Source organism: Notamacropus eugenii, chromosome 5, assembly GCF_028372415.1.
Source record: "Notamacropus eugenii isolate mMacEug1 chromosome 5, mMacEug1.pri_v2, whole genome shotgun sequence".
Classification (NCBI taxonomy): Eukaryota; Metazoa; Chordata; class Mammalia; order Diprotodontia; family Macropodidae; genus Notamacropus; species Notamacropus eugenii.
The window spans coordinates 184,739,068-184,754,775 of NC_092876.1; the positions used below are offsets into that span (position 1 = coordinate 184,739,068).

At 44.3% G+C, this 15,708-nt stretch overlaps 1 protein-coding gene across 2 annotated transcripts in view; it reads left to right on the plus strand.

Moving 5' to 3' along the window:
* GLB1L2 (galactosidase beta 1 like 2) overlaps positions 1 to 15,708 on the plus strand; it is a 71,990-nt gene that overhangs the window by 15,554 nt on the left and 40,728 nt on the right. The window contains exon 1 of one of the 2 annotated variants that reach the window (XM_072611632.1): positions 4,502 to 4,604. The exons of the other annotated variant lie outside the window; for it this stretch is intronic. Within the exon in view, the coding sequence (XP_072467733.1) occupies positions 4,516 to 4,604 (89 nt within the window). The 5' untranslated portion in view covers positions 4,502 to 4,515. Of the gene's footprint in view, positions 1 to 4,501; positions 4,605 to 15,708 lie in introns of those variants that run through there. 2 annotated transcript variants of the gene reach the window in all.

The following is a 15,708-nucleotide window of genomic DNA, read 5'->3' on the forward strand; positions in this document are numbered from 1 at the left end:
CTTTCTCTTCTTTTTGGGCTGGACATCCTCCTTAGTCACCACTACCCTTGCTCCACTGAGAAGATATGGAGAAAAAACAATGGAGAGGGCAGAATGGTTCAGTAACACACTCCTCCATCCCTAGACTCCACTCCCCCCCAAAAACAATGGAAACCAGCTCCCCTTAGCCTGAAGGGCAGGAGGAAACCCTTATATCTGGATCTGTTCTTCCTTTTGGGAAGCTTATCCAAAAACAGTAAGTCAAAATCATAAGATTCTCCAATTGGGAAGCCTCTGTCTAGGAGAAAAACCACCACTACCACCACCACTCCAGTTTTAAACTGTTTGGACTTCTCTGTGTCTCTCTACCAACTTCAGTTACTGTCCTAATGTCTCTTGACATCCTCATTGTTATTAAATAAGAACATACACCATTCCAAAGCAGATCTTGTTATTACTATTTTGAGAAAACAGACTTTAAAGTAGTCCTGCACAACGTACTCCCTGCAGACCACTTGCAACCTGCCAGATGATTTCAGGGGGCCCAAGAAAAATGCAGAGGATGTAAAAAGCAGGCCTGCACCACATACTACCTGTAGGCCCCTTTGATAGGCCAGAAGTGGCCGGTAGGCTCTATGTTGGTCAGATCTACTTTAATATTTAAATCAGCAAATAAACAACCTTGAAGAATAGAAAAACTCTAGATTTAAACGTGTCCTTTTGGGTGGAAAAGGAGGAGGGAAGGGGGATGAAAGGCTTGATATTTCATTAGTCTGCTGAATCCTTGGCTTAGAGAAAGTTCCCTAATAATGAGACACACCTTGTATGCTCCCTAGTGGACAAAGGTGGACCCTGAGGTGCTCTGAACACTAAAACATCACTGCTGCTCCAGTTTTCAGAGAACTTGGTTTTAGAGCATGCCACATTTATACAGGGTGTTCCCAAAATCTCAGTGCCCTGTTAATCTTTAGTAACTTAGTAGCTTAGAATCATACCAGGACTTTTGAAAACCCCTCTGTATCCATACCTACTAACTCCCTTTTTAAAAACAGGCTATTTGGGCAGGTAAGTGGTACAGTCAGTAGAGTACCAACCCTGGAGTCAGGAGGACTTGAGTTCAAATTTGGCCTCATTCACTAGCTGTGTGACTGTGGGCAAGTCACTTAACCCCAATAGCCTCAAAAAAAAAAATAAAAAAGATGAGCAAAAACCAAAACAAAGCTCCACTTCATGGCTCCATGAGAGCACAGGTTAATTGACTTTTGCCTGTGTATCCATCCCCAGCAAGTAGACAGAATGACTACTTAATAAATGTTTATTGGTTAATGAGAGGTTGAAAGCTGGGAGGGACCTAACAGGGAATCACATCCAGCACCTTCAATTTATAGATGAGGAAACTGAGGCTCAGAGATGTTCTATAACTTGGTCAAGATTCCACAGAAAAAACAGCTGAGGCAGGATTTGAATCCAAGATTCTTTCCATTGTACCATGGGGTGCTGTTATATTCTTTCTAATTCTCAGTTATCTCCTGGTCTTTCTTTTCACTCTCCAAGTTCACTATCCCCCCAATCACATTGTTCCTCCCTTGCTTCTGCCCTTATTTCTAGGGCATTTTCTCCTGTCACCAGGGAAAATGTAAGACATTAAAGGTATCTTCAGCTCTTCTCAAGGGATTGAATCAAAATCACCATTTTATTTTTTCCTTTTTCCAAAAATTAAATCCAGGAGCAGAAATGCCAAAGGGGCCTTGGTTTTGTACAGAATTTTAAGAGATTAGGCACTTTCCCTTTATTAAATTAGAAAGGGCCTTACCTGACTCCAGGGCAATCTTGCAGAAGTTCATAATGTTTTCCCTCTGATGCTAGTTCAAACTGACAGGCACGGTAATGTAACTGGCTGGTTAACTCATGGCCAATGGTCCATACCTTAGTACTAGCCTTGCAGGGGAGCCTGGGCAGGATCTGAAGCCCCTTTGCTTCATGATGGACAAGTTCTTTGCTACTGGTGAATGCTTCCTAATCAGCGACAAAATCCTCTATTGGACCCACTGGGAAAGGACAGAAGCCAACAGTGCTCAGGAAAACTGATGCCAAAATAAAACAGAGATGGAGAACAGGGAGCAGAATTAAGCCATCAGCTGTTTTTAAAGAGTTTGCTTTTAAAATTTTTTTTCTCCTCCCCCCTTGCCTTAATGAAAACGCTGATGAGAAGAGAACAAGCAGTTCAGGCTTCCTACAAAGGACCTGCTACAAAGTCCTTTTGGTATTCTTGGTTTTGTCTCAAGTTGGTTTTTTGAGCTGATGATCTTTAAAATAATTTGTCAAAGTTATAAGCTGAAGAAATTATGCCCATGCTACCCCATTTTAATTTTGGTATTTCCCCTCCTCTCTTTGGGGAGGGGAGGGGTAGAAAAGTGAATCAAAGACCAATATGACAGATTGGTTTAACTTTATCCTTTTTTTTTGGTTTGGCATTTTCTTGTTTATCATTAAACTGGACTAAATATTTGCCTAGTGTTTGAGAAAGGCAGCTAAAAATTGCTGACCAGTCTGGCTCCTAAGGAGGGAGGCTTCATTAAGCTCTGAAATAGGCTTGCACACTCAGCACTTTATGCAACAGAAGGACAAATGAATTTAAAGCAAAGGAAAAGGTGGGGGTGGTGGTAGCATTTTTGGTGTCTCTGCTGCTGTTGATGTCCACTCTGAACTCTCTACCAAAATGAATATTTTCCTGGAAATTCCTTAAGTCCAGAGACAGTTCAGTGTGCTCTAGAGAGCTTTGGAGAATATATTTAGTCAGTCCCTCAAATCCCAGCATCCTCATTCGCATGAGGATTTAGCAAGTATGCTACTATGGAAAGAATACTGGACCTGGGATAAGAGGACCTGGGTTCCGACAAAGTTGTGTGATTGGGTTCTTCCCTGGTATCTGTAAAATGAAGACACTGGATGAGATGCAATCTCTAAATCTACCATCCCTTGATCCATTTATTCCATTTACAAATTGTGTTTGTCTTTGCTTCTGCAAGAGGACCATGACATCAAGATGATGACACGACTTGCAGCGGACTTTGATTAAAAGATGATGCTTTACCAGATGGTAGAGGTGACCCTGAGTTCTTGTAGGCTTACCTATAAACTCTGCCTGGACTCAGGAAGATCTGAGTTCAAATTTACCCTGATAGTAACTGTGTGACCTTGGGCAAGTTAATCAGTTTATCTCAGTTTCCACAACGGTAAAATCATCTCCCAGCGAGAGGAGATAGCAGATATTTGTCAAGCTCTTCTATGTTACATAAAAAGCTATTATTATTTTTAGTTCCTATGAATATGGATACTTTGTGTCTAAAGTATCCAAAACACAAAGTATCAGTATTTTGTGTTTGCACCTGGCCTCCCAGGATAATGACTGGGTGCACTGGTTCTGGAATCACGGGTTCCAGCCGGGTCCCATCCTACCTTCGAGGCTCACTAAATGTGCTTGCCCAAGTGATTTAACCTCCTTCACCCCGTTTCCTCCCGTGTCAGGTGAAGGGGCCCTGGAAGGTGCTTTCCAGCTCTGGAGCTATGCCCTTATGCCCTAGGCGTGGAGAGGTGCATCCCAGAACAGGCGGCTAATTCTGAGGCACAGCAACTGATGATCATGATAGTAATAGCTAGCTTTTATACAAAGCTTTGGGTTTTGCGTCCTCCCAACAGCCCGGGGAGGGAGGCACTATTATTATCCTCATTTTATAGACGGGGAAACTGAGGCTGGCAGAGGCTGTGTCTGCCCCAGAGTCGTGCCGCTGGCATGGGTCCGAGGTGGCATCTGTCCTCCTGAAAACTAAGTTTTAACTGGCTGCGGGCTGCGGGAAGAGTGCCCACCAGGTGGGCATGGGAATTATCTTTTTGGTTTGAGGGTTTTGTAGACTCTGTCCGCTCGGCTGTGCCGTGCGCTTGCTCGCGTCGCCCCGTGCATTTATGGAGCTCCGTCCGATTTGCCGCGGCAGCAGTACTCCGGGGCTTTGCCTTCCTCGCGTCCTTCACTTCAGGCCCCGGCAGGGGCTGGGCGCGCAGCGAGCTCGGGCGGGGCGGAGCGGTGCGGGGGCAGACCGAATGGCGGGCTGAGCCCGAAGGTCTCCGCCTCGGAGCCTCTCCGCCGAGGCACAGGGAGGCGGGAAAGGCAGCCAGCGGCTTTCGGAACAGCATTCCGAACCTGATGTGGCCGGGTCTTCTCTCTCAGCCGCGATGAGCCCAGAGCTCCGGGCTCCGCCCCTTCCACCCCTTCGGTAACGGAGCTTGGCCAAGTAAGGCCGCGGGGGGTGGGGCCAACGCGGAAGGAAACCAATAAGAAGCGTGAATGGGCGGGACCTTGCGAGTCAGCGCGGCCAAAGGGGCGGGCCCGGGAGGGGGTGGTTTCCTAGGAAACGGGCTCTGGCTGGCTGGCCAGCTGCTATCGGGAGCCGGAGCCGGAACGGGAGCCGGAGCCCGAGCGGGAGCCCGAGCAGGGATCGTGACCGTGACCCCTGGCAGGAGCAGCCGCCGCCACCCAAGATGTGGAGCAGCTCCAGCCGGCGGCGAGACCCACGCCGGAAACTCGTCCTCCTTCTGCTGGCGGTCATAGGCTTCGTGCTGGTCCGCAGGTGAGAGCCGCTCCCCCCGGGAGTCCCCCCCCGCCCCGGACGCGCATCCCTGGCGGGGTCTCAGCCGAGAATCACTGGTCCCCGGGGTGCTTCTCCGCGAGGACCACTTCTCGGACCCTTCCACGGTCCGTTTTCTCGGGGGAGGGAGGGCATTCCTATCACAGGACCCCCGCTCAGTGCCTCCTCTCCTCGGGCGCCTTCCACGCCCCGAGACCTCGGAGGGCCCCCCCCCGCGCCAGAGGCTCCTCCGTGGGGGCCCTCGCCCCTCCCCAGCACCCCGCCCCCCCGCCCGGGGACGCGTCCCAGGTTGCATGGAGACTCCCTGCGGCGGGGAGCGGGCTGGACTTGGGAAGTCCGGAGGAGCCGAGTTCTTGCGAGCCGCGGCCACACACCCTCTGCCCCAAAGGGGGTAAAATGAGGTGGTACTTGCTGGCTCCCAGGTCCGGGTTGGAGTTGCCCGCGCCCGGGTTTTTCCGAATAGCCCGCCTGTGTTAAATGGGGGCTCACCTGGCGGCCGGGGGGCACCTGCCGCGCGGGCGCCGCTGGCCCGGGGGCCGCCCTCCCCTGGCGCGGCCCCGCCGCGCACACGTGCATCGTTCCTCCCCCCTCCCGGGAGGATACTCAATTTTAGGGGCTTTTTGCCGGTTTAACGTCCCGCACCGGTCCCGTGCGGTGTTACCAGCGCAGGCACAGGGAGGTGAGAGGCCCTCCCTCCCCTCTCCCGGGTTCCTGGGATGATGGGGGTCGCCTCAGGATACTGAGGCACGAGTCCTCTTCTGCCCCCTCCCCGAAGGAGGTAAGCAGTGCCTCGTTATTCCCCCGTCCTTCGCCTCACCAGTTCTGGCGGGGTGCTCGCTGGGCAGGACCGCGTCAACTCCAGAAACTTTGTTTAAGCCCAGGCAAAGCCTGCGATGGGACCTAGAGAGGAAGGGCGGCGCGTGTACAAAGTGCGCCTTCCCCAGGCTGACTGGGGCTCAGTGCAGGACCCAGCGAGAGCCCCCGGGGTGTGAAAGGGTTCCTGGGCACTCGAGGCTGCAGAGTAGCTCGGGTCTTCCCTGGCTCCCCCTCCCCCGCCCCTCCTGGTGGCCCAGAGGAGTGTAATGGGGGGGGGGGGGGGGTCTTAGGAAAGAGACTCTCTCAGCGAAAGGTGATGCTGGATTGATGAGGATCTCTTCCCGAGCTCACCCCGTAGCGTGACCGCGGAGAGTGGTCAGACGTCTGCAGGGTAACCTGTATTCGTGTTTTACCTATGGAGGCTGGAGAAAGATCAGGAGTGACCCGACCCCAGAAAAGTGCCGTGTTTACTTTAAAGAACTTTTGACTCTTTGCCTTTTGTGAAAGGGAGCAGGCGCAGGAGCCATCATGGCCTCAGGAACCACCTGTTGGAATATTGCTATTACAGGTCTTGTTCGTCTTTCCCTTGTGAACAGTCTCTTCCCCTCCCCCATCTCCAGAATAATAAAAAAAGCATCAGGACTCATGATGAGCAAGTTGACCTGTCCCTTGTGTATCTCACTGGGGAACTTCTCTTCCCTAGCTTTGTGGGGGTGGAGGGGAGGGAGTCTCGAATTCTTGTAGCAGCCTGATGCACTAGGCAGCTGAAACAGAGGGTCAGATGGAAGCTGCCGGGGTAGCTGGGACATGGTGAAGCCGTACCATAAGCCATTTTCCATGGCCCAAGGGGACCCAGGTGGAACACAGTTGGGTGGGAGCAGAGGAAGCAAATATTTTTCCGTAGGCTGCCCCCATGGCAGATTCTGCCAGTTGGTCAGATCAGTTAGTCAGTAAACATTTGTTAAGAGTTAACTATGTGCCAGGCACTGTACACTCTACAGGGGTTGGATAGTGAGAGCCTGGGTTACAAAGAAAGGTCTAAGACAGTCCTTTTGACAGTGGGTGAGACTGCAGATCCAGTTAGTCAATAAACATTTATTAAGCACCTAGTATGTGTCCAGGCACTGTGGTAAGCCCTGGGGATACAAAGAAAGGCAAAAGATGATTCCTGCTCACGGTCTGATGGGGAGACAACATGCAAACAAATATATGCAAACAAGCTATGTACAGGATAGAAAGAAAATAATGAACAGACGGAAGGCACTGGAATTAAGAGGGGCTGGGAAAGGCTTCAGCTAGAAGAGGGGATTTTAGTTGAGACTAGAAGCCAGGAAGAGGTGGCATGTCCCAGGCACAGGGAACAGTCCAAGAAAATGCCCAGAGCCAAGAGATGGAGAGTCTTGTTGAGGGAACATCCAGGAGGTCAGTGACACTGGTTTGAAGAGTAAGTGTTGGGGCATAAAATACATGATCACTGGAAAGGCAGGAAGGAGTATGTTTATGAAGGGCTTTGGACTCTAAATAGAGGATTTTATGTTGGATCCTGGACGTGATAGGGAATCATTAGAATTTACAGAATAAGGCAGTCACATGATCAGATCTGTGTTGGAGGAAGATCTGTGATGGCTCATGATCTGTCACTTGGATGTAGCAATTATTTGGTGAAGAAACCTTCTAGGAGAAAAAGGACCAAAATGACCTTTGGGACAGCATCTGAACCAGTGGTTTCAGAGGTAGAAGGATTTATGACTTAGAGCTTAATAATATGTCAATTCCACCTTCCTCCACCCTCTCCATGCATCACAAGAATGTCTTTTTGATACAATCAGTTTTGTTGGCTTTTTCTCTTCAATCTGAATTCATCTCAGATCTGATAAGCATCTTTTCCTGAGAAGGGGCAGAATTTACTGGGCCAGCCAAGATTCATGCCCCATAAAATAGGAATGAACTTCTTCAATGGAATCTTACCTTTCCTGTAACACATTCTCAGTTCCTGCCCTGGTACCCTCTGGCTTTCTAGATCTGAAGGTCTACCTGTAGGAAAGGAAAGGTGCACACAGTATGCACTCACTTCCTGAATGCCTGAATCAGTTGGGTGTGGTGGTGGAGAAGATGTAAATCAAAGCTGAGAACCGTACAGGTTTACAGAGAAATGGTGAGAGGTAAGGAAGAAGGCGTGATTTTTCAGAAGCTCATAAAATTATACAATGCCAGTAAAACCCAGGAGGGTCATTTTAAATTTTCTCCAAATGAAAAACTGGTTTTTCATTGTTATAAAATCGAGGTGAGGAAGAGGAATAAAAATTAGAATGAGTTATCTTGTCTTTGTTTACCTTACAGGTACCTGGGAAAACATCTACCAGGCTGAGTAGAGAGGCTATTATATATGGCTTGAGGGAGGTGACTAGGGCCATAGCTTAACTGGGGAATTGTACTTCTTAGACTCTCTTATTAAAGATGGGAATAGGCTGTTTGGATAAGTAAACTCAGTAAGTATCTTTAAGATTCTGTCTCTAGATCTAAATCCTGTACTTCTATAATTTTTAAACTGGGGTACAAAGAGTGTTGCAGAGGCTGTGTTCATCTGATACGGTTCTGGGCCTGGTGTCAGGGAGACCTGAGTTCAAATGTGGCCACAGATACTTACTAGCTGTGCGACTCTGGGGAAGTCACTTAGTCTCTTTTTGTCTCATTTTCCTCAACTGTAAAATGGGAATAATAACAGCACCTACCTCCCAGAGTTGTTTTAAGGATTAAATGAGATAATATTGGCAAAATGCTTAGCACAGTACCTGATACAGAGTATGTACTATACGTTGCACCAACCTGTTTGAAGTTCCCTGATGCCACTTTAAGGGCCCTCTGACCTCTAAACATGAAAATTTGAAGTTTGGATCTGAGCTACATGGAATAACATTGCCCTGGGCATTGGCTCTTTGGAAGAGGGGAAGTAATAACCTATTTGTGTGGTTTGAAAGGGGTACTCTAGAGAGGCTTTTAGGCAGTTGTCCCATTGTCCTCTGAGGAAGCCAGAGAATTCTCCTGAGGATGCCTTAGGATACGGAGGCTTTGTTGACAGTGGTAGGGGTTGTTTGCCTGGTAGCCAACTTCTGGAACTAACTGAGTCAAAACTTTGTTGGAATATGTGGTCTTGAAATCAGGAGATTTGAGTTTGTTTTGGCTCTGATGCTTACTAATTGTATGACCTTGGGCAAGTTGCTGAATTTCTCTCTGCCCTCATTCTCTTCATTGACAAAAGGTGGAGGATAGTTCGCTTGCTGTGCTTTGTAAGCTTTGGAGTGCTACTAAAGTGTGAGTTACCATGTGTAATCAGAAAGTGATATTTCACATTAGATACCTTTTCATTCTTTGTTCTCATTGCCCCATAACCCCATTACCTTCTTAAGTTTTTGGTGTCCTAGACCCCTCTGGCAGCTTGGTGAAGCTTATGGGTCATAATATTTTTAAATGCATAAATAAGATGCCAAGGATTACAAAGAAAACCAGTTACATTGAAATATTATTAGCAAAATACTTGGGAGGAAACAAAACAAAGTTCATAGATCTCAGGTTAAGAACCCTTGCCCTAGATTAAAAACTGAAAACAGAAAATAGGCATGAGACTTTTGTGGGACCATGAAAGAATCATTCTCTCGACCTTGTTTTCTTTTCATAGTAAGGGAAGATTATAGCAGCCACCTTTGTGTAAACAGACTTGTGGCCAAAATAAATAGCAGATGCTGATTGTCATTATGGGGCAGTCATCATGTGACAGCTGAGGCAGGACTGGGGATAGACAGAGCCCAGGACTCAAATCCTGTTTCACTGAACAGCTGTGTTGAAGCTTCTTCTTATAGCATATCTTTCTTCCTGATTGATGAGTCTAGGTTGTGCCCATTAGCAGGACTTTCTTTGACCTAGTTATGATATTGCCCAGAGACTACCATGCATAGAGAATGAGCCTTCATCAGCTACCAGGTATTTCTTAAGTCGCAGTTACTTGAAAGATAAACTCTTTGAGAGATACGAAGAAGTATAAGACATTGTCCTCGGCCTCAGGTAGTTTATCATCTATGAATCATGCAAAGTAGTCTAAGTAGTCTCTGATTTACCAGGGTTTATGTTCTAAAATTTCATTTATAAGTCAGTCATTTAGAACTTAAGAATACTTTGTTTGGATTTTTCCTTTTCTTCTATTACTCCTTTTTAGTATTATAGTTACCTATATATATATTATAATCTCATTAGTAGAATATAGGCTTCTTGAGAACATTATCATGTTTTATCTTCGTATTCTCAATGCTTGGGACTGTACCTTTTACGTACTAAGTCCTTTATATATGTTTGTTGAATGAATGATCATGGAAATATGTGCTGCATGTATGCTGCTTGACAGTATTTTGCCTCAGTTTACCAAAAGAAAAAAAGATTAGAGTCTTTAAACTCTAGCGTACTTGAGAGAGCTTGCTTCCATTTTTGGCAAAATTCTAGAGCACATTATTAGAAAATGGTTAGTGAACATCTAGAAAAGAACAAGTGAGTTATGTGATGAATTATTCCAAGATAACCTCATTTACTTCTTTTGATAGGAAACATGCTGTGTTATAGTTTACCTAGATTTCAGTAAAACTCTTGACAAAATCACTTATTCTTTTTGTGTGGAAAATATGGGGAAATTTGAGCTAGATAATAGTCCAGTTAGGAGGATTTGGAAACATGTAACTGATCATTGGCAAAGAGTTGTCATTAGTGGTTCAATGTTATCTTGGAAGAAAGTCTCTAGTAGAGAGCCCAAGAGTTTTTCCTTGGCCTTATGCCCTTAACCTTTTTTTTAACAGTGACTTGGACAGTGGTCTAGATGGTAGGCTTGCATGTGTCATATACAGAGGTCGTGAAACTGAGATTGATAGCTAACATTCAGAATGGCAGTTATCTAAAAGATTTTGACAGGCCAGAATGATGGGCCATATCTAATAAGCTGAAATAGAGATAGATGTGAAATTCTACACTTAAGTTAAAGACCACTTTATAAGTCCAGGATGGAGGAAGCGTTGCTTATGGCTGTTCATCAAGGTATTTAGTGGACTGCAAGCCCAATATTAGTCTGCAGTGTGAGAGAGCAGCCCAAAACACTATCCTAAGCTTCATTAAGAAATGCCTAGTCACAAAATGACAGAGGCAGTAACTCTGTTCTTTGGCCTGATCAGATCATGCATGCGGTATTGTGTTCAGTTCGAGGTATTACCTTTGAGAAATAACATTGATAGTCTTAAGTGCCCCCAGAGGAAGGCAGCCAGACAAGTTAGAAGACTGGAGACTGTGCTATGAGACGACTGGTTGAAGGAATAGGGGATGTTTAGTCTTGAAAAGAAAAGACTGAGGAGAGGCTATGATGGCTGTTTTCCAATATCTGAAGGGTTGCAGTGTGGAAATGGGATGAGTCTTATTTCCCTCTCCAACATGCATGACAAATGGTCATTTAGCTTCCAGTTGAAGATATAGAGTGATAGCTCTTAACCAAGCCAGGCTGCAGATCATTTTCAGCCCCTGAAGGGAAAACTAGGGTGAATGTTACATGGGGGTGGATCTTTTAGCTCAGTAGACCTTCCTGACAATCAGAGTTCTCCAAAAGTGGGGACCTTGACCAGAGACTGGATTAGGTATTGTAGAGTGGATTGGTGCATGAGATAAAACTGGAGCAGGACTTCTTCCCCCAAGCAGCACAGAACCTGTTTCCTCCTGGCCTCCTTGGGACTTGTAAGGTTTTGCCCAACTCATTGTTGATGGGTGGGTCAATCATTAGCAAATTTTTAACACGGATCACTCTCTTCTATTCTCTTTTTCTTTGTCTTTTTTCTTTTTCTTTAGGATTTCCTCTCAGTGCCTCTATCCAGAGTGGCTTAGAGAAGAGGTTCTAAAGAAACCCTGCAGCCAAAAACATCATCTCTTGCTACATTCCAGAATCAGGCTTTCAATTCCATTTTCTTCCTGGACATTTCCCAAAAGAGTAATAGAAACACTAATGTTAATGCATTAGAAAAATTATCCTCTTTTGATAAATAGGGAATTTCCTGATTGACGGAGTTATAGTATTGCATCTCCTCCTGAGGTCTCTGTTTCAGCCCATGCCACCACTTCTTAGTCACCAGGACTCCCCAAACTCCCCATCTTTGACTCTCTAGTCTCACATATCAGTTAGATGCTAAGCCTCTCTCTCAGTTCTAACTCTGAAACATCTTTCACATCCATTTATTTCCTAGGACTTTTCAACTGTGCTTGCCTAGACCTTCATCTTTTCCCCCCTAGATTGTTATAACAGGCTTCTGTTTTAGTCTTCTTGCTTCCAGCTTATCTTCTCTCCAACCCATCCACATCATTGTTTAATCTCCTTAATGCCCGGTCCTGACCATGTTGCTCTTCTGTTCTAAAACTGCCCTTGACACCCAGCATGGGGTGTTCAGGGAGGACTAGCACCTCTGCTGTGAGGATTTGCCAAGTTCTTTTCAAGCTCATCCACCTTTGGTGTCCACCTCTTCACCCAGCTTTCATCAGTGGCTCCATCAGTGGCTGTAGCAGTCACACCCTGGTAAGACATTTTGGCAGATGGCCTAAATCAGGTTAAGGGTAACCAATGGACCTGAAACTCATTGTTGAGTTAGAGGGGTGTCTTCCCCAAGCTTGTGAAGATTTCCCCTGGTGGAATGGACGAATGGAACAGTTTGTTCCAACATCCTTGAAGGTGGATGAAGCAGGTGCTATGGAGTGCTTAGAGCTTGATCAGACATCAGAGACATCAGGGTCATCCTGGGTCATCACCAACCATCCTGACTTTTGCCCTGCCTCTGGACTTCAGTGACTCTGGAAGAGAGAATGAGACTGATGACTTTGTGCAACTCTGCCTCACTTAAGTCCAATTTATACTTGAGTCAAGACATCACCTCGTGATGTCACTGATTGCTCTGAAAACAAAGGATAAACACTACTGCCTCTACCTACCAAAGTATTGATTCTTGCATTTGAGGCCCTCCAGAGGTTAGCCCCCACCTATCTTTCCTATCTTAAAGTATTTCCCTTTGTATAATCTCCATTTCAGTCAAATTGGATAACTCTTTCTGTACTCTATTGGCTTACTGCCACCCTCTGTGTCTTCTCCCATCCCCATTCCTCTAAGTGCATGTATTCAATCCTATGTCTTGTCTGATGAAATTCCTCCCTTGCTTCAAATACTGCCTCAAGCACCATATCTTCTGTAAGCCTTCCCTGACCTCCCCATCCACGCTGCCCCTCTTCCCTATTTTACAAAAGGCAAAGAAAGGGAGATTTTCCATTTCCTCTGATCCCTCATAGCCCTTGGATCTCTCCTTCACTCTTCCATATACTCTTGCGTGTCATTATTATTTTTGTACATCTTTTTCTGCTCTTACGCTAAAAGCTTCTTAAAAAAGTTTGACTTTCAAATGATCTTTGTATTCCTAGTCTCTAGTGAGCTGCCTTGATGTTTGTTGAATGAATGCATGTATAAATGAAAGTGTAGGGAGAGGGTCATTTAAGGCCAAGAACAAGAATGTAATTATAATATTCATGGTCTTTATTGTGGTAAGTGGAAGTATTTTAGCATCTCCCTGATGGTTCTAGATCATGCTTTTCCAAAGAAAGTCCCACAGACTGCATGCACCATAACTGGAAGAGTAAACGATAGGGAAGCTATGTTATATATGCTGCCTAGAGATACTTAACTGACTTGTGCTGGCTAAGCTTGCTCCTTAGGATGGGGTGCTCAGTTTTGGGGATAAAACATGGCAAAAAAGGAAAGTCATCTCAAAAATTCTTCTCAGAGAGACCTATGAAAGAGTTTTCAGAATTAGATTCATTATGTGCCCAGAAGCAACAAAACTCATTACTTTCTAGATACAACACAGAATGAGGAAATAGAAATGGTCTTCAAGGAGATGAAGCTGGGAGGGGCAACTGTCCTGGACTGGGTATACACCAGAGCTGGCCTATTAGTATGTCTGTGTTTTGGACAGAAACTGCAAACTTGGATAGTGAGCTAGGCCTGGTGTCTGGTAGAAAGAAAGAATGGACTGCATTGGCTTTGGAATATTATGCAGTGCTTTTAATGACCCTGAAGGCCCTCTGAAATAAAGACCCATTTTCTTAATAACAGTATTCTTCTACTGGGCCTTTATGGCTGTTTTAGAACAGTTTCTAAAAAACTAAAATTGAGTGTCATCCAAAAGATAATAGGGTATAAGCAAGCAAAGAAGAATTGTGTAGGAGCAGCATCATTAAGGATGTCATCAGGGAGATATGTTAGGGAATTTTAAAAAAAGTTGGCTAGTCACACAGCAAGGGATCATTGATGGGCACGCCGTGTGCTCCACTGTTATTGAAGAAATGTCAAGAGATCTTAGGAGAAGGCCATTATCATGTTGGGTGTACCCTTGGTGGAAGGGTCCCACAGGAGGGGCAGACATGAATGGGCTGAAGTCTGTATGGCTAGAGAAAATAATCACATGGATGAGATCACAGATCCATGGAAGAATCTCGATTGTCATTGCTTTTAATATATACTTACTGTTTTTATAATTTCCTTTTTATCTAGTTATCATTTACTATCTTTTTTTAGTTTCCTATACCTTTATTCTTTGCATCATTATCCTGTAGAGCTTTTCATTTCATTATGGCCTATAATTATAGTATAAATAATTACTGCTTTTTGTATTGCCTTTATCTTCTTTTTGGCTCAGCTATTGATTATTTTCATTATTTTTTTCTTAAATGAACATGGGAAAAAGATGTTTTTTATTAAATATATGTATTTATTATATATTTAATTTGTTTTATGTTCTCTTTAGTTTGTTGTTATTGAATGGTGATCTGACGGTGGGATGTTAAAATTTTCCATTAGTATTGCTTTTTCTTTCTTCCTGTAAGGGAGGAAGGTTTTCTTTTGCTGCAGAATTATTAGTATGTGTTTATTTAAGATTGATATACTCTTTATTTTGTATAAAACCTTTTGGAGTAATATAACGTCCTTGCTCTTTTAATATTTTCTCTCTGAATGAGTGAAAAAGCATTTATTAAATATTTATTGTGTCCCTGGTCCTGTGGTAGGTGCTGAGGATACAAATACATGCAAACAAGATAGCTCCTGCCCTCAAGAAGTTTATATTCTAAGTGGCGAAGACGACACACATGAGAGAGTAAAGATTGGAGGAGTTGTGCAGAAGGAATGAGCATTTGGTATGGTTTCCAGGTGGTTGGAAAATGTCAAGACCCTCTAATCAGAACCTGTGCTCAGAGTTCAAGAGAAGTTTGACTTGCTCCAACATCATTCTTGGTATTCCAGTACACTTTTCAAGATTTGGCAGTAGCATGGGAAATTGTAGATTGACCATTTATTTTGAGTCTTATTTAGATGTTTCTGGATTTCTATAAGCACTGTCTAATCTATTCTGTTACTCTTTGGGGTTTTATTGGAAAGTTAAGTATTTTCAGTTTAGTATTAGAATTCTTAGATTTGTCTTCAGTCATTCTATTAGACAGGAATAAACCCTTTCTTTTAAAAGCTTCTATTATTAGGCCAAACTTAATAGAACCACTCTAAATAAAGATTCCCCATCATTAGTAACTGGTGTGAAGGTTTCTTTAATTTGGATTCTCCTTTTTAAAATGATAGGAGCTTTGCTTTGGGATTTTCCTGCCCATTTCCCTCTCTTTACTTTGTTTCCCTTCCCTGTCTTTGAAATACTGTTTTCAAGAGTTTGGAGGTTTAGCTAATCCTGTGCTCTGAAGGCTCTGGTGTAACTGGTTGCAAAGCATGAGTTGTTTTAAATATTTATTTTTTTGGCTAAAAGGCTTGTTTGTTGTTGGAAGACTTTCTTGAAGATGGTGTTGGTGTAAATTTTCATAGTATCTACTTCTCAGATACGTGGTTTCATACAGTATACAGCCTTTTTTTCTGGATGGACAATTCCAGGGTGATGGCTCTTTGTCTATTAGTTTTGTAAATGTTATATTCCAATTACTCTAGCCATTTCTTATTCTTTAAGAGGTTGCTGTGATCCTATGTTTTCTTGATATCTGTCAATACTAATACTAGATAGTATTTATTGTTATTCAAAACAATATCACAAGTCCATGAGATGTTCAGTTGCAACTATATTTATTACAAGACAAATGAGCATGCATGCAGAACCCTAAACCAGGACAAAGAGTTCACAATCCAAAGACGCTTGCATATTTATGAAATTGTGACAAAGAGGGG